The 20,190-nt window shown below is 32.6% G+C and overlaps 1 protein-coding gene across 1 annotated transcript in view; it reads right to left on the reverse strand.

Annotated features, from left to right (window-relative positions):
* CFAP47 (cilia and flagella associated protein 47) overlaps window positions 1-20,190 on the reverse strand; it is a 442,460-nt gene that overhangs the window by 328,819 nt on the left and 93,451 nt on the right. Inside the window, 3 exon segments of the mRNA XM_021669675.2 lie at window positions 538-676; window positions 17,829-17,923; window positions 19,114-19,258. Of these exon segments, the coding sequence (XP_021525350.2) occupies window positions 538-676; window positions 17,829-17,923; window positions 19,114-19,258 (379 nt within the window).

The following is a 20,190-nucleotide window of genomic DNA, read 5'->3' on the forward strand; positions in this document are numbered from 1 at the left end:
TAAAAGCAAGGCCAACTTGAAAAATGTAATTTGCAGAGTACATCACTTTTTATTTTTTAATATTTGAAGAAAATGAGTAGATAAATATTCAGCAAAACTTTCAAATTTGTAAAACACTTTTTCTTTTCATGTACTTAGTCTTTTAGTAATCCATCCCTTTGGAATAGAGATATGTTCTTGAACATAATTCTTATTGTTTTATTTTATATCAAATGTATTTTGTAATATTACAATAATTTATATTTTACCTTAATTATTTAAAATTGACCACACAATAAAGTACTAAATTGGCCTGATTTTAATTCTATTCTCATTTTTTAGCAAGTTACTTACCAGAGAGTATATCTGTGCTGCTTATGAACATTCAAATCTCATAGACACAATGTAAGTGACACACAAAGGAATCCTATCAACATTTTGTTTTCTAATATATCTATTTATGAAAAATAAATATCATATTCTTTTTAAAAATCTTTTAGACAGGTAAGTGTAAATCTTTGGCCTACCAACACCAATTGATTATTTCATATTACATACCAGTAGCTTGAACATAACATGGTCGGATAAGTGGTACTGTTACTGGATCCGAAGGAGGACTAGACAAATATTTAGTGTAGAGCTTTGAAGACTCAAAGAAATTAATCTGAACTTGAATGATAAATTCAACTACTGCCACCTGATAGAAAAAAATACATTATACTTGTTAATTTTTGCTTTGAGAAATATAGAACACTATTTATTTAGCTAAACAGCAGTTTTTAAAAGCACTTTTAAAAAATAAAATTATCTTGTGATATTGCACTACATTTTTTAAAACAAGATGGTTCATTTTTAATTAGCTCAAAAATGATTCTAAAAAACACAAATAAATTTTTAAAATAATTCTTATTCATTCAAAATGAACCAGATTTTAAATATAAAATCCAAAGCAGTAAATATTTAGGAAGAAATTATAGAAAAAAAATCCTTGTAATCCTTGGGTAAGCAAAGATTCCTAAATGCAATAGCAACCATCTATTAGATCATCTATTTAAAAGCAATTAAATTGTACAGCATCAATAGTTTAATTTGTTATCTTAAAAGACATTATTAAGAAAATAAAGTTATAAGTCAAAAGACATTTCTCACAAAAAAAATCTATCTTTATCCAAAATACATAAAGAACACCCAAAGTTCAATTTTTAAAAATGAACTAATGAAAAAAGCTTGTGAAAAATTTGAAAAGACACTTCAGAAAAGAAGCTATACAAATAATATATTAGCACATGGAAAGATGTTTCATATTAAGGAAATGCAAATTGAAACCATATGAGATACCACTTCACACCTATCAGAAGTGCTTAAACAAAAATAACATGTGAACACCTAAAACATTTAATCACTGCTGATGAGAATGCAAAATTTTATAGTTACTTTGAAAAACAAGTTTCTTCATTATTGGAAAGTTAAGTATATATTTCACATAAAGCTCAGGGCTCCCAAATTTAGGTGTTTACCCAACAGAAGTGAAACTTATTCATACAACTTATTTATTATTGCCAAAAACTGAAAATAATCCAAATGCCCACCAAATGGTGAATGAATAACAAACCTGCTTTTCAACAATAAAAAGAATGAATTACTGTTGCAATAAGGTGGATGAATTTCAAATGTATTATGCTAAGTGAGAGAAGTCAGACTGAAAACCTCATGATTACCTTATGAATACCTTATGATTTCACTTATATGGTATTTTATAAAAGGCAAAATTATGGGGTCAAATTCAGATTAGTGGTTCCCATGGACTGGAGTTGGAGGAGAGGTTGAATAGTAGGTCTTATTCATTCTTTTTAACTATGTTTTTGTACTCATTAACCACCCACACTTCCCCTTCATCCACCTACTACCCTTCACAGCCTATAGTAATACACACAAGAAAAAAGTACAGAAAGTGATGCAATTGTTCTCTATATTGATTTTGGTATTTTTTGTACAATTGTATACATTTGTTAATATTCATATATCAGAAAGAGACTTTTAGCATACACACTTTTTTTTAAAAGTTAAAGCAAATGCCTTGGCTCTGATTTTTATACATCTGGATTCAAAACTCAAAATGGACTGACAATATTGGCACCTAGGCAGGTGAATCATAAAACAATTAACACTTAGAGATTTAAAATATATTTGCAATTATATAGTGCTAGCCCTCTATTTCGAAAAGAAGAATATGTGGTCCCGTCTTGATGAAAACAGAGTCTGCATCAAAGAGAAAAGAAAGAGTTGATCTGCATGCCTGGGGTTTTATCAAAACTAAAAAGGTTAGCTTCAGCCAAATGGTAAACAGGCAGCGACAAATGTCCATGGCCCCACAGAAACATCAAAAACACACAAAAACTGTCAGGAACCATGTTGTCAGAACTGGAAAAAAGTCAAAAGTTTACAGCAATCAAGTGAACACTGAATCAAGAAAAAAGGCAACTTAAAAACAGCAAGAAAGCTCTGTGGCACTTTCATTTGCCCTTTTCCACTCCCTCTGACTCAGCAGTTGTCTTGAGGCTAGCAGCCTTCATTTCCCAGTGCAAGACCCTGATAACCTGATTTTTTATTTTTTAAATTAAATTAAATGTTTTATTTTACTTTAAGTTCTGGCATACATGTGCAGAATGTGCAGGTTTGTTACATAGGTATACGTGTGCCATGGTGGTTTGCTGCATCTGTCATCCCGTCATCTAGGTTTTAATCCCCACATGCATTATGTATTTGTCCCAATACTCTCCCTCTACTTGCCCTCCACCCACCAACAGGCCCCAGTGTGTGATGTTTCCCTCCCTGTGTCCACGTGTTCTCATCATTCAATCCCCACTTATGAGTGAGAACATGTGGTGTTTGGTTTTCTGTTCCTGTGTCAGTTTGCTGAGGATGATGGCTTCCAGTTTCATCCAGGTCCCTGCAAAGGGCATGATCTCATTCTTTTTTATGGCTGCATAGTATTCTCTGGCATATATGTGCCACGTTTTCTTTATTCAGTCTATCATTCATGGACATTTGGGCTGGTTCCGAGTCTTTGCTATTGTTAATAGTGCTGCAATAAACATACATGTGCATGTGTCTTTATAGTAGAAAGATTTATAATCCTGTGGGTATATGCCCAGTAATGGAATTGCTGGGTCAAATGGTATTTCTGGTTCTAGATTCTTGAGGAATTGCCGCACTGTCTTCCTCAATGGTTGAACTAATATACACTCCCACCAACAGTGCAAAAGAGTTCATATTTCTCCACAGCTTCACCAGCATCTATTGTTTCCTGACTTTTTAATAATCACCATTCTGACTGGCATGAGATGGTATCTCATTGTGATTTTGATTTGCATTTCTCTAATGACCAGTGATAATGAACTTTTTTTCATATGTTTGCTGGTCACATGAAGGTCTTCTTTTGAGAAATGTCTGTTCATATCCTTTGATGGATTAAACACTTAAATATAAAACCCCAAACCATAAAAACCCTAGAAGAAAACCTAGGCAATACCATTCAGGACAGAGGCATGGGAAAGGACTTCATGACTAAAACACCAAAAGCAATTGCAACAAAAGCCAAAATTGACAAATGGGATCTAATTAAATTAAAGAGTTTCTGCACAGCAAAAGAAACTAGCATCAGAGTGAACAGGCAACCTATACAATGGGAGAAAATAGTTGAAATCTACCCATCTGATGAAGGTTTAATATGCAGAATCTACAAGGAACTTAAACAAAGGTACCTGGTTTTTGATAAAACAGAGTAGACTTTATTCAGAAATTATTGTATTTGTCTCTTCCAACGTTCTTGGGGCTACATGAAGAACTGATGCAAGGTGCTTGCCATGTTTTGCCTACCTTTGAACTCACTCAAGGCAAAAAAGCAGTGAAATTGTTCAAAAATATTATAAGATAAACAAAAAACCCAAAGCCACCAGACAGAATATTATGCTTGAGACATACAAACACTACCTAAAGTCTGAAAATAAAAGCAGGGAAGCGTTCAGAGAAATTAAGGCATTTAAAAGTGCCCTGGAGAATTTAGAAAGCATCAAGAGTACTCAGGGTAGGACATGTGCTCAGAAAATTCCTGAGACGATGCTCAACTTTCATCTTCATCTGACTCTAGGCTAAGTGCAAGCGGTAAGTAAAAACTAAGAAAATATTGTAAACAACCTCGCTAACTGCTGAAGAAGTGCCTCATGACACTCTATCCAAAAAGACTATAATAGATGATTTGTTTATGTGTCTGATTATTTTAGTTCCAGGAATTTAAGGAAATATATCTCAAAACACTACTCAACACCAGACAAAGGAACAGACACTTCAGTGACCATGAATAGCAAAGAATGTATTCTTTACAATAATGGTTTTGAAAAGTCAATAAACAAATGTATGACTATACCCTTCAACAAGCCAGAAGAGTAAACCCAGGGAAAGGAGGATAATCTGATGTACAGAGTTACCACATTATAATATCCAAATGTCCAGTTTTCAATAACTAAAAACAAAACAAACATTATTAAGAAAGCCCAGCCATAGGACTTTATTAGAAAAAGACTTTAAAACCACTGTCTTAAATGTGTTCACAGAACTAAAGGAAACCACAGAAAAGAACAAAAGAATATCATGAAAATAATGTATGTATAAAATGAGAATATCAACAAAGAGAAATCATTACAATCAATAAAACAAAAAGTTGGCTGTTAGAGAACATTTAAAAAATGACAAAACTTTAAACTAGTCTGACAGTCGAGAGAAGACATGAATAACTAAAATAAAAAATGAGATTATAGACATTACTATCAACCACATAAAAAAATGGGTAATTAGGCCAGGCATGGTGGCTCACGCCTGCAAATCCAGCACTTTGGGAGGTTGAGGCGGGTGGATCAGCTTAGGTCAGGAGTTGGAGGCCAACCTGACCAACATGGAAAAACCCTGTCTTTACTAAAAATACAAAAACTAGCCGGGCGGGCATGGTTGCAGGCACCTGTAATCCCAGCTACTTGGGAGGCTGAGGCAGGAGAATAGTTTGAACTTGGGAGGCGGAGGTTGCAACGAGCCGAGATCATGCCATTGTGCTCCAGCCTAGGCGACAAAGCAAGACTGTCTCAAAAACGAATAAAAGCAGCAGGGGTAAGGGATAATTCAAAGAGAATATATGTACAACTGTACACCATTAACTTACATAACCTAGATGAAATTGACAGATTCCCAGAAAACACAAATTACACAATCTGACTCAAAAATAAACAGAAAATATGAACAGATCTATAGCAATTCATTTGGATTTTGATGGTGATAGCATTTACTCTGTAGATTATTTTGGGTAGTATGAACATCTTAATAATTTTGTCTTCCAATCCATGGACACATGTCTTTTCATTTCTTTGTGTCTTCTTTAATTTCTTTTATCAGTGTCTTGTAGTTTTCAGTGTTTAAGTCTTTTATTCCCTTGGTTAAATTTATTCCTAAGGATTATGTTGTTTTTCATGTTATTGTAAATGAGATTCTTCATTTCCCTTTTGAATGGCTCATTGTTAGTGAACAGAAACACAACTAAATTTGAATGTTAATTTTGTAGCCTGCAACTTTACTAAATTTGTTTAATAGATCTAATAGTTTTTTGGTGGAATCTTTAGGTTTTTCTACATATAGAATTATGTCATCTTAAAATAGAAAAAAAGTACTTCTTCCTTTCTAATTTAAATTTCTTTTATTTCTTTCCCTTGCCTAATTGTTCTGTCTAGGGCTTCTAGTACTATATTGAAAATAAGTGGTGAGAGTGGGTATCCTTGTCTTGTTCCTGATCTCAGAGGAGATGCTTTCAATTTTTCTTCATTGAGTATGATGTTAATTGTGGGCTTGTCAGAGATTGCCTTTATTATATTGAGGCATATTCATTCTATACTTACTTTGTTGAGTATTTTTATATAGAAATATATTGAGTTCTGTCAAGTGCTTTTTCTGCATATGTTGAGGTGATTACATAATTTTTATCCTTCATTCTGTTAACATGGTGTATCATATTTACTGATTTGTATATTTTGACTCATCCTTGCATCCCAAGAGTAAATCAAGTGGGATTTATCAATAATTTATTTAAATGTAAATGAATTATACTTCCCAATCCAAATATATAGTTTGCTGAATGGATGAATGAATTCTAAAAATTTCACAGATAAATGATAACAAGAAACCCTGTTAGAACTAATAAAAGAATTCATATAATTTGCATAATGCAAAATTAAAGCAGAAAAGTCAGTTATGTTTCTATACACTACAAATGAAAAATTCCAAAGGAAAATAAAAGACAATTCTATTTACAATAGCATCAAAAAGAAATTAAATACTTAGGAATAAACTCAATGAAGAAGGCCAAAGTTTGTACATTTGAACTATGAAACATTGGTGAAAGAAATTAAAACATACACAAATAAATGGAATGACATCCCATATTCTTGAGTTAGAAGACTTAATATCATTTAAGATGCCCATACTACATGATGTAATCTATAGATTCAACACAATTTCAATCATAATCCCAATGGCACTTTTTGCAGAAATAGAAGTGTCATCTTAAACTTCATATGGAATCTCAAGGAATTCCCAAATAGCCAAAATACTTATGAAAAAATAGAAAGAAGTTGGAGGAATCAGACTCCCTGATTTTAAAACATATAACAAATCTACAGTAATCAAAAGACTGTGGCACTGGCATAAAAACAAATCAACCAATAAAATAGAATAGAGGGCCCAGAAATAACACTCATGTATGATCATATGATTTTTCACAAGGGTGCCATGAACTCTTAATGGGGACAGGACAGTCTCTTCAACAAGTAGTGCTAGAAAAACTGTATATCCACATGAAAAAGAATCAACTTAACACTTATCTTACATCATATACAAAAATTAAATCAAAATGGGTTAAAGAAGTAAATGCAATACCTAAAACATGAATGTACTACACATCACTGAATTGTCTACTTTAAATTCATTAACTTTACATTATATACATTTCTTCTCAATAAATTATCTTATTTAAATATTATATTGTTATAATATTTTAAAAAGAAAAAGCATAAAGGAAAGAGAGGCTGATCAGAGGTTTCCAAAAACTCTCTAGATATCTGCTATTTGATGATCTCAAAGTTCCGGAAAAATAAAAAATAAAGATCTATTTTTGCAAAGTGATTGAGAGACTATTAGATTAGGGGTAAATATTAAGTCACACATGAAATTATTATATTTATTGTGATTATACAACTCAACTATTCTTCTCACCTATTAGCACCCTATTTTTTAGACGGATTCCTCTGACTAGCTGCTTATTTGACAACTGAAATGTTCTAAACCTTTGAAATCTAACTAGCCATTTCCTCCCTCAACGTGAGCTGATCAATTAAAATTTGAGGAACCAGGGGAAGGGTGTATATGTAGAATTTAAAAGTTGCTCTGGTCCAAATCTCAATTTTGAAAATGAAATCATAAATTACATAATTTATTAGAAATTTAAATTGATAAAAATAAAATTGATTTATACCACAGCTGAAAACACTACAGAATATCAGTGCTAAAATATTTACATTATATGAAAAAAATCTTACTGTATTTCAAGTTACGTTACAAATAATTAAAAATAAAAACTCATTTTCTCTAATGACATGTTTTTAAACTTTGTGTTGATGTTTTTATCAAAACTTCACGTTATTTATATTTTTAAAATATTAAGATGTTCAACCCTATTACTCTATGATACCTTGGCAAATGTCTAGAGGTGAGAGGTAGAAAACAGGCAAGAATGTGAATATTTTAAATGTGAAAAGGGAAGAATAATAGTACTTCTCACATGCCAAAACCTCCAAGATCATGACTAAGCATTGATGGGTTCAGAGGTTACATATATCTAGTGCTGTGCTGTACTCATAAACTCGGTGCTGACAATCTAAACAGTTTTAAATAAAAGAGCTGAATAATATAAAGTGCATACATTCAGCTCTAGTCATTCATATTGCCCTAATAGGCAAAACACTTGGATTTTTATTTTTATTTGACTTTAGCTGGTCATACCACTGCCAATTTCATTTTCTATCATAGAATCTTATGTATAGTCTGTTCTTATAACCAAATTATAGAAGCATAAAATACTGCTCATCTGTTATTTTTCTCGAGGTTTCAATTCTTTTGTTAAAAAAGCAAGCAATTCATTCCCATGATTATATATTTCTGCAGTGGCATCAGCATGCAGACATCAAGGAATAAATTGCATAAAGATGTAGTATTTCATGTACAAATACAACCTGCTTTGATATTTCACAGCTAAAGAAAAAAACAACAAAAACTTTGCTTCATCTTATATCCCTGGAATTTCTTAGTATTTAATCATCAGCAAGTAGCCATATTTTATGCCTCATTTCTATTTTTCCATATCTGGTTCATCTGGTTTTTTTTCTTAACTTGATTATTAATATCGTACATATTGTAATATTATTTTATTTTAGGCTATTATTTAGTTTTTAAGGATTTTTTCATATATTAATAATGTGTACTCATATTTTAAAGTTTCCCAAACTGTCATCTTTATCTGATTGCTGGATGGAGATTAGTTTTTACCAGAAGATGAGGAGACTGCAAATGTGAGCAAAAAGGAAAATTATAATGATAGGACTCGTCTTTTCTTTCAGTGTGTGTCACGTAGTTTCTTCCACATCAACAGAAATGAGAAGAAAAGAAAGTGTGAGGCCAGGGTTCTGGATAAACCTCCATGTGGATACTGAAATCACTCAGAAAATGAGATGAGTAGGGTGCCAGGTATACTATGAGTCTGGCTGGCAGTGACTAAGAGCATGTCTGGAGATGACTATTCACAAGAGACCACTCACCAGAGATTTCACAAGAGGGTAACTGGCAAACTCACACAATACAAAATTCAAAGAAGCAGGCTTTTAAAAATTATTTATTTTATTTAATTTTTTTGGAGACAGAGTCTCACTCTGTAGCTCAGTGGTGTGATCTCGGCTCATTGCAGCCTCTACCTCCTGGGTTCAAGCGATTCTCCTGCCTCACCCTCCCTAGTAGCTGAGATTACAGGTGCGTACCACTACACCCAACTAATTTTTGTTTTTTTAGTAGAGATGGGGTTTCACCATGTTGACCAGGCTAGTCTTGAACTCCTGACCTCAGGTAATCTGCCCCTCTCGGCCTCCCAAAGTGCTAGGATTACAGGTGTGAGCCACCACACCCAGCCAGAAGCAGGCATTTTTAACAGATAAAGACCCCGTAGGAAAATCACCCCAGGGAACACGGCCTCCAGAAAGGATCACTTCTAGACCCACAGCAAGATTCATAGGAAATGCTATTTTAAGAAAACAGTGCTATTGAGATAGCCATGTTCCCAATAAGAAGAAATCATGAAGAAAAAGGAAGACCAGAAAAACATAGAGGACTTATAGAAGTGTAGGGATCCTAGGGGTAGAGAAAAAGGGAATGGAAGCTAAATGTGAGGGGAATCAGAGCTGACAGGAAAGAGAAGTTATTCACAGGATGCTCCACTTTTGGAGAACAACTGAAATAAAGAGGAATCTGAGTCATGATGAATTGAGTCCTGACAGTTACTGGGGTTTGAGCCTTTACTGTCTGTCTTTGGGACTAGTGCTGGGTTCCAAAGTTAGGGATTATAAGAGTAGAAAGCTGAAGTTACAGGATAGGTTTAACACAGGACCAGATTGAGGGCTTTATTTTAAAATGTTTGATGCTGTTTTTGTTGATGATTGTTGGTGACTGTCAGTGATAATGACTGTTGGTAATTATCAAGATAATTCAATGTACTCATCTCAGCCTTTAACTGTCTCTTTTAAGTATGAAGCCTTTCTCCTTCCTGAAACATACAATTTTTCTAAAACTGTGTGGTGAATTCACAAGGCTGAGGGTTAATCCCTGCCTTCTCTGATTATCAAGTATGTATAGGTAAAAAGTCATATCGGACTTGTCTTCTCTTAACTGACATCTTCACATATAATTTGCATAAAATATGTTTTTATCCAAAGTAGGTCTATAATTACACAGAATGCCAAATTAGGAGCTTCCATGAGTCCTTTGCCCATGGAAGTCTTCTCCCTTCAACAAAACGGCAAGAATACAAGGCTTATCTTTTATACAGAAACGAAGTGACACATTGAAAGAAAAGACAAGCCCTATCATTATAAAATCACTGAGGTAGTCAATGAGGAAGGAAAACTTTGAATGCTTTGTGATGTGTGCTATTTTAAGTAATTTCCCAAATATTGTCATTCAAAGACAGGAATACCTCAAATTTAAAAGGATACTCTAATGAAGTCAGATTTCAGGACCCAGTCCAGTAGAGACATGTTTATGAATTGAAAAGGAGTAGGTGTCATTCAAATGTCCTTTCCTTTAATCCTTGAGGAATTATTCTTAGCTTCCTGTAAGAATGATTGTAAATCTAGAATAACTATTATGAAAGGTTTACCCAAGGTTCTGCATATCCTTAAATCACAGATCAAGGGCAGTGGGGAAAAAAAAGGTGAACAATTCTCCCTCACATTCAAAAACTACAGGAAAAATACAGAGCAGCAAAGGTGAAAGTTGCAAAGAGCTGAAGAGTAACTAAGCCACTGAAAATTAACCAGCCTGTGCCTCAGGGCAAAACCTGGGTCAAAGCAGCAGGAAAAGTAAGAGTGATAATAGGGAAAGATCTATAATAATGATAGTGCTGTCCAATGCAACTTTCTGTCATGAAAAAAAAAGCTCTGCATTGTAAAATAGCCACATGTGAATCTACAGAACTTGAAATATAGGTATTGTGATGAAGAAACAACATTTCTGTTGGGCTTAATTTTAGTATCTTTAAGCTTTAATTCAAAAGCTACCATATAGGGAAGTACAATTCTATATATTGGCCAAGAAGACATGTTAGTAGCCCACAAGAGTGACTTACAGTAAATAAACAAATCCAGTTGAGGATGCCAAATACAACTGCAATTAACTACTAGCACTTCAGGTTGTGCTCAAACATGGTGCAGTGTAGGAAAGGAAGGTCTACAACAAACAATAAATCAATCGTGTATTGTTGATTTCACATTTTCCTACTACATAGGTCAACCGAGAGAGCATCAATTTGCTATTTACATTTCGACACACGTACAAATATAGACAACTTACACCTAGCAATAAATATAGTGGAGGACATTTGAAATAACTGGAGAGTAGATAATCAATTTGCCTTACTGGCACAAATTTATATAACAAATTCTCAAAGCGTGTGCTGTCTCTGCAGGATTTTATATGTTCTTCTCATTGTTGAAGTGAATTACACTCCAATACACTAAGTAAATCTTCTTTTAAAATACCTAGTTAATGTAGAATGATTCAGAATCCAAGCAAACTGTGGCACTCCATTGAAATTTAAATACATAAAATTAATTTCAATTTTATAATCAATTTCTAGAATCCTAAACATTAAAAAATACTTAGAACTTTTTAAATTGCTGTTAGTGAACTATTATCTAAATATATTGTATACAATACATTCTCCAAAAAAGTCATGTAAGATACTTAAACTGCATTACAGATTTTTCTAATTTTCAATGATCCTTAAGTAAAATATTTTTATATACGTTTCAATTATATGAAAATATAAAAGCACAATACAGACTTATTAGAAAAATATATAAACTTGGCCTTTTTTTCTTGTCAAAAGAGTGTATGTGTGTGTGTGTGTGTGTGTGTGTGTGTGTGTTTCTGTCAGCATACTTCTATGCACATGTGAGATATAAACATTAAATAGGAGAATGACATAACTTATCAGAATATTAACTTCTCAGAAAAGTATTGTTTCTTTTTATTTAGAGAGTTTTTAAAAATCAGCATCATAAAATACATATTTGAAAAAATAATCATACAAAGTTTATTTTTAAAATAATCAGCATTCTCTTCCTTTCGCCATTGCACACATGTGCACACATACACAAACAGACACATAGACATCCAGATGTAATAACTAGTTGTTTCAGACTTACTTCAACATAGTTAAATAACCTACATAGAATGTCATGAAACAAGCTGCAATAAATTTAAATATTTAAATAAAATAAATTGTGTTCTCTAACTATAAGGGAATTATATCATAAATAAATAACAAACAAACTAGGTAAATTCACAAGTATGTGGAAATTAAACAAGAGACACCAAATAACTAATAGGTCAAAAATAACTTATGTGAGAATTTGCAAAATATTTTGAAGAGTAAAAATGAAAATAAAGCATATCAAAACTTTTGTGATAAATGTAAAACAGTATTTAGAGGGAAGTATGCAGCTGCAAAACCTATATTTAAAAAATGAAATATCTCAAATCAATGCCCTAACATTCCACAATTAAAAATAAGAATAGAAGATCAAATCAAACAGAAAAAAATATATAATAAAGGATAACATGGAAATGAATGAAATAAAGAATCAAAAATAATACAGCAAATCAGAAATACCAAAAGTTAGATCTTGAAAATATTGTCAAAATAGACTAACCTTTAGATATGCTGACCAAGATAAAAAGAGAGATGGTTCAATTTTATAAATCAGGAATGAAAGAAGGAACTAAACTATTACCTACCTTACAGAAATAAAAAGAATAACACCATTAATACATGTATGTCAATAAATTAGATAACTTAGATGAAACTTCTCAAGAAGAAATAGAAAATTTTAATAAATACAGGCCTGTTACAGCAGATTAAGTTAATAACTTTTTATACCTTTAACAGCTGTATTGAGATATATTTCACCAAATGGTACAATTAAATGGTTTTTAGTAAATTTATAGAATTGTGCAACCATCACCACAATTAAGTTTTAGAATGTTTCCATCACCCCCAAGAGCTTCTTTATGCCAATTTGCCTAACTCCAGGTAACCACTCATCTGCTCTATAGATTGTCTCTCTGGAAATTTCACGTAAATGAAATCATATGAAATGTATTTTCTTGTATCTAGCTGCTTTCACTTAAAATAACATTTTTGTGGTTCATTTACTGAGCAGCACATATCAGCAATTTGTTCCTTTATACTGCCAAAGAGTATTCTAGCATATGGTTATACCACACTGTGTTTATCCATTTATCAGGTGATAGACATTTGGGTTGTTTCTACTTTTAAGCTATTGTAGATAATGCTGCTATGAGCATTCACATAAAAATCTTTGTATAGATGTGAATACACATTTCTCTTCTTTTGGGAAGAAATATCCCTCTCTGGTTAGCTATATTCTTAGATATTTTATTCTTTTTGTAGCAATTGTGAATGAAACTGCATTCCTGATTTGGCTCTTGGCTTGATAGTTGGTTTATAAAACTGCTAGTGATTTTTGGCCTGGTATAGTGGCTCATGCCTGTAATCCCAGCATTTTGGGAGGCCAAGGCGGGCGGATTACCTGAGGTCATGAGTTCAAGACCAGCCTGGCTAATATGGCAAAACCCCGTCTCTACTAAAATAATACACAATAATTAGCCAGGCATGTTGGCACACACCTGTATTACCACCTACTCAGGAGACTGAGGCAGGAAAATTGCTTGAACCAGGGAGGCAGAGGTTGCAGTGAGCTGAGATCATGCCACTGCACTCCAACCTGGGTGACAGAGTGAGACTCTGTCTCCACCCCACAAAAATGCTAGTGATTTGTACACTGATTTTGTATCCTGGAGCTTTGCTAAAGTTGTTTATCAGCTTAAGAAGCTTTTGGGCTGAGATTGTGAGGTTTTCTAGATATAGAATCATGTGGTCTGAAAACAGGGACAATTTGACTTTCTATTTAGATGCACTTTATTTTTTTCTCTTGCCTGACTGCTCTGGCCAGGACTAAGTTGAATACGAGTGGTAAGAGAGAGCATCCTTGTCTTGTGCTGGTTGTCAAGGGGCATGCTTCCAGCTTTTGCTTATTCAGTATGATGTTGGCTGTGGGTCTGTCATAGATGGCTCTTATTATCTTGAGGTATGTCCCTTCAATACCTACTTTAAAATCAATATATTTAAAAAAAAAATCTGAGGACCAGATGACTTCAATGATGAAATATAACACCAATTTAAATAATTAATTAAATCATTCACAAATACTGCCAAAATAGAAGTGGAGACACCATTTTGCAATTCATTCTAAGAAGCCAATATTAGCCTGGTATTTGAAACAAAGGTATCACAAGAAAAAAAATAAGACTTACAAACTATAGACCAATACTCCTTATAAGTATAGATGCAAAAACCTTCATCGAAATACTAGGGAATTGAATTCAGCAATATATAAAAAGAATTATATCTTATGATCTAGTGAGATTTATTTCACAATGCAAGGTTGGTTTAACATTAAAAACTCAATCAATATAACTAACTATATTAGTAGAATAAAGAACAAAAACATGGCCATCAAAGTGGATAATAAAATTAACAAAATCCAGGTCTTTCAAGATAAAAATACTCCACAAACTATAGAAGGGAACTTCCTCAACCTAAAAAAGGAAATTTAAATTAAATTTATATTTAAAGATCTAAAATATATGCTTTCAGGAACAAGACAAAGATGTTTTTCTATTCAACATTGCACTAAAAGTTCTAGAAATTAGATACTAAAAAAGTAAAAGGTATCCAGAACAGAAAGGAAGAATTAAAGCTTTCTCTATTTACAGATGACGTATTACTATATATGGAGAATTCTATCTCACATCAGTCAGAATGGCTATTACTAAGTCAAAAACTAACAGTGCTGGAGAGGTTGTGGAGAAAAAGGAACGCTTATTCACTGTTGGTGGAAGTCTAATCAGTTTAATCATTGTGAAAAACAGTGTGGCGATTCCCGTAAGACCTAAAAACAGAACTACCCTTCGACACTGCAATCCCATTACTTGGTAAATACCCAAAGAAGTATAATCATTCTATCATAAAGACACATGAATGCATATGATCACTGCAGCACTATTCACAATAGCAAAGACATAGACTCAACCTAAATGCCCTTCAATTGTAGACTAGATAAAGAAAATGTGGTACATATACACTATGGAATGCTATGCCACCATAAAAAAGAATGAGATCATGTCCTTGGTGGGAATATCGGTGGAGTTAGAGGTCATTATACTTATCAAACTAACACAGGAACATAATACCAAATACCACATGTTCTTACTTACAAGTGGAAACTAAATGATGAGAACACATGGACACATAGAGGGGAACAACACACACTTGAGCCTATCGGACGGTGGAAGGTGGGAGGAGGAAGAGGATCATAAAAAATAACTAATGGTTACTAAGTTAATACCTGGGTGATGAAAGAATCTGTAAAACAAATCCCCATGACTGAGTTTACCTATATAACAAAACTGCACACATACCCCCAAACTTAAAAGTTTAAAAAAATAAAATTCTAGGGAATCCATTAACATATTAAAACTAGTAAATGAGTTTGACATAGTTGCAGAACACAATATCAATGCTGAAAATCAATTGCTTTTCTTTACACTTGAAAAGAACAATCAAAAAATGAAATTAAGAAAACAATTCTATGTGGAAATAAATTGAATGAAGAAATAGAAAATTTGTACACTGAAAAACGGTCAATAATATAACTGATACAACCTTTTTATAGAGCAATTTGACAATACATATTGAAAGCACAAAATATGTGCATAGATTTGGACCTATGTATTCAACTTCTAGTAAAACACAGTAAAAATGTATAATGTGAAACCAAACATGTATCTACAAGAACTTTTTAAAAACAAACAGTATTATTAAGAGCCAAAAGAGAGGAGAAATCCTAAGTGTACAATGAAAGGAATTAGTTAAATAACCCTGACATAGCATAGCCATAAGATAATACAATGCATTATCCCTGTAAAATTAAATTGTATTTAGAATACTTAAGGACCCAGAAAGCCATTCATTGCATTTTAATTGATAGAATCAGTACAAAAATGTAGGTTAACAATAACTCAAAAAGTATTCTTTGGAAAAAAATACAAATGTAGAAATATGAGTACAGAGAAGGAGGAGACAAAGAGAATATAGGTATGCCAAAATATCACCTCTGGTCATTATTAAGTATTAGAATTTAAAGAACCATTTTTCTTTCTGCTTTTCTAAGTTCCCCACTTAAATTCGACAATAAACTTTAATAATCAGGAAGAGAATATCATTGATATTTAAATTTAAAATGTAAGTTGATGCTGACAACATTTGTAAGTAGGATATGAAAAAGAAGAGTAGCCCTTGAAAAATATTAGAATGCCGCAAAAATAAAAAGATAAACATCCTCTGAAATTATCCAAAGTACCTTGTTAATTACGCTGTTTTTCTGAATTAAATAAACAAATTAGAGATTGTATTATTCAATAAACAGTTTGACAATATTTTTATGTACTGCAAAATTCTTTGCTGAAAAGATAAAAGGAAAATCTAAATAAAATTTAGTTTCTGATATTTGATAACACAAATGAGACCAAATAAATATCCTGAAGATGATTTTCTAAAAATCAAATATTTTTTTCTTGATAACCTTGCTGGACTGTTATCTACCTAAATATCACTGTTTATGAATGTGGATGAGTAATTACTTCACACAAAATCCATGGAAAATGAACAGTATAACACATCCGAGGACACCTAATCTTATATATAAGATAAAAGGATTTTAATTTGCTTTGATGTCAGAAAAGCAACCTTTACTACTTCCTTAACTATGCTTATCTAAAACTAGAATAGACAAAAGAATGAACTTGTAGCCAATAACATGTCATGTGAATCATATGTGCACAAAACCTATAAAACTTATCTCAACTGAAGTACTGAACCCAAAAAAAGCAAAATTAATCTTTATCATTTTCTAATATCTAAACTCGTTCTGAAACTTTATTTTTCTGCCTGAAATCCAACTAATAGCTTACATTGTTCCTAAAATAAAATTTAATCTAGTAAAAATAACATTACTAAAAATTGGATTATTAAAGATAGTATTTAGTAGCATTCAATACAATTTCGTTGTGTTATTAGTTACTTTCACTTAATTCTATTCTATACCTATTGAGTAGAATCAATCTAGCTATGTTGGAATATTTAAAAAGAAAGTTTTGACATAAGAATCTTATACTTTGATTCCCACATAGAAGTGTGCTTCTTGCTTGGAAGGATATAGCAATATGCACTTTCATATCATGCGTAGAGAGAAGCTCTCTCCAGGGTACTTCTGTTAGAGAATCTATGCAGCAAAAGCCTACTAAAGCTGGCTCCTGAAACCTGACCAGTGGTATCCCTTCTGGGCACATTTCAGAATAGGTTTTTGTCTCTTTATTTTTGTTTTTAAATCACTAAATTACAAGGGTACAATATAAAAGGAGCCAATATCATAGCAACTCCTCTTAAATCTTCACAATATGTCTTTGATAATTTCAGGTAGTGGTTCACAGACCACACGCCACTCAAATGTAAGTAGAAAGCACCAACTGCCTGGAATATAAGTGATTTTTTTAGCTAGCCTAAACTTTAGTCTCCTTCAAAACGTGTAATATCTTGAATTTTCCACATCGTATAACAAAGACCACACAATCGTAGGTCCCCTGTACATGCTCTCTGCTCCTCGAGACACTGCAGCATGAGCCAAACCCTCCAGTAATCATTTTACTAAATTAAGGTATACACAGGCATGCTTACAAATCAGAAAGAAAAACCCTCTACAAATAGATCTTGAGTGATCTTTAGTAGGTTATTAGTTAGGATTACCCATAATTACAGTAACATGAGGAATAGAAAGCAGAAAACTTACTTCTTTGGGAGAAAATGATATGCCACATTCCAGAGATGTATTTTCCTCTATTTCCAAAGAATATATATAAGGAAACGCAGGGTTTTTTAATTCCTCTATAAGAGATGAAAAAGTACATATGTTCATAACAATCAAAAATCAATTTCTGAAATATTTGTGCAGGGCTATGTGAAGATGCTGGGTAAAGAATTGTTCTAAATACCAAGATTCTAATTACCAAAGTTGATATCTATACGTGGAACAAATATACATTCAATCAGCAAAACAGTGACAGTAAACTCATTAAAACATAACTCCAAAGTTCAAGAAGCATGCTACAGTCATACTCAGATGAATATAAATAGGAATAAAGGGCAAGGTCACGTAATTGACTAAATCTTAGTGCCTGGAACAGCTAGGAGCCTCCCTTTCCAGTGAAAATTGATCAGGGAAGAGTCAGATCTCCTTTGATGCCTCAGAGTCCATAAGTAATATAAACGCATATCCATTATCTCACTGATATACTTACTGTTCACTTCTTGAGGCTATGTAAGATATCTTATTTTTATGGACCCAAACTCTACTATCTTGCCTGTAATTGGGATTCAACAAATATTTAATGAATAACATATAATTAAACCAATGATTAGGAAACTTTCTGTGAGAATCCAGATAGTAAATATTTTAAGCTTTGTGAGATATACGGTTTCTATCACAGCTATTCAACTCTGCCAGTATAGCATAAAAGCAGCCATAAGCATTATACAAACAAATGGGTCTGTGCGTGTTCTAATAAAATCTTATTTATGAAAACAGGTGTTGTGTCATATTTAGCCCATAGGTCTTATTTTGACAACCCATGGAGTAAACAGATAAAATGCACTTATAAAAATTCATATTTTGTTTAAATCTAATTTAACATAAAGATACCTAATACATGAGCAAACATATAGAGATAGCTCCTCAAAGACATTTATCTAAAATTATTGGGCAATTAAAATAAATGATTCATAATTTTATGTTCATTTAAGGCATATACTTATATACAACATAGTTAACTTACCATATTTAACCCACTAATAAGAATGGTTACATTTCATGTATTACCAAAGTGTTTTGATAATAATGATGTATTTCTACAAATAAAACCATGATGAGTTACAGAGTGTAAGAAAAACATGCAGTGGTCTTTAAAAAGATTTAAGAATAACTTCCCCTGATTGAATTATTTTTAGAAATTATACCACAGGGCAATTTAAAACTGTTTTCCTTTTACAAGAATACCATTATAGTATAAAACATATACCTGATTTGTCTTTAAGATCCATTGAAAAATCTGGAAAGTCTTTTAGATTAAACTCCACTCTGGCACGTGTTACACCTTTGTTTTTTACTACAAATGGAATAATCTGCGTACCACCAACATAGGTGCCAGTGAAATTAAATACTTCCTAAAATTTTAAAAATATAATTAGAAAATATAATAATAGTTTATGAAAATACAAACTAAAACTTGCAATGTTACGTTTATCAAGGAAATTATTAACTACAAACCAAACTCTATAAAAAATTAGTCACATTTTCCTTCCTCTTCCCCACCTCCTATATGCCTCCTATATGGAATGAGTTAATAAATCTTATTGATTCTTCCCCTTTCTTCACCTCTTCTCCATATTGTAACTGTATGAAATTAGTAAAGCATCACTTTTCATTTAGTTTCTAGATTTTTACTTTCTCAAACTCTCCCCTTTATAACGAAGCCATATTTAAACTAATTAAGAATTTGATCACATCACTTCTTGTTTTAAAATTTGATGGTTTCTCGCGATCTACAGGACCATGCCCAAGCTCATTAGCAGGTCTCATAAAGCTCACCATGGCCTTCTGCTGCCTCATGTTCCAGTTTCAACTAGCCCCACTCTCACCCTATCACTTAATATTTCAGCAAGCTGTATGATGGCATTTCCAAGCAACATCTGATGCTTCACCCTTCTGTCTTCACCCTTTTGGTGCCCCTTCTGTCAGGAAAACCTTTCTATAACTTGCAATTGCCTAATAAAATATTACACATACTTCAAAGCCCAGTTGGATAAACTACAATTAATCATGCTGTGCTCAGGACCAATTCTGTTTCTTATATTTACTTACATTATGAAATCACATAATTCATTGATTTACTTATTTTCTTATATATCTCTTCTACTGGACCTTATTGTGATTCATTTTTGTATCCCTAGCACCTATCTGACATCTACCTTAAATAAACAAGGCATTTTATTAAGTGTATCTGAACTGTAGGTCACAGCCCAGGCATGTGCTTATACCACAAAACTCTTTAGAATTCCTCCTTGTAGTGGAGTTACTAAAATACCATGGAGTTTCT

The sequence above is a fragment of the Aotus nancymaae genome, unplaced genomic scaffold, assembly GCF_030222135.1.
Source record: "Aotus nancymaae isolate 86718 unplaced genomic scaffold, 86718_ANA_hifiasm-v0.15.2.pri h1tg000058l, whole genome shotgun sequence".
Lineage (NCBI taxonomy): Eukaryota > Metazoa > Chordata > Mammalia > Primates > Aotidae > Aotus > Aotus nancymaae.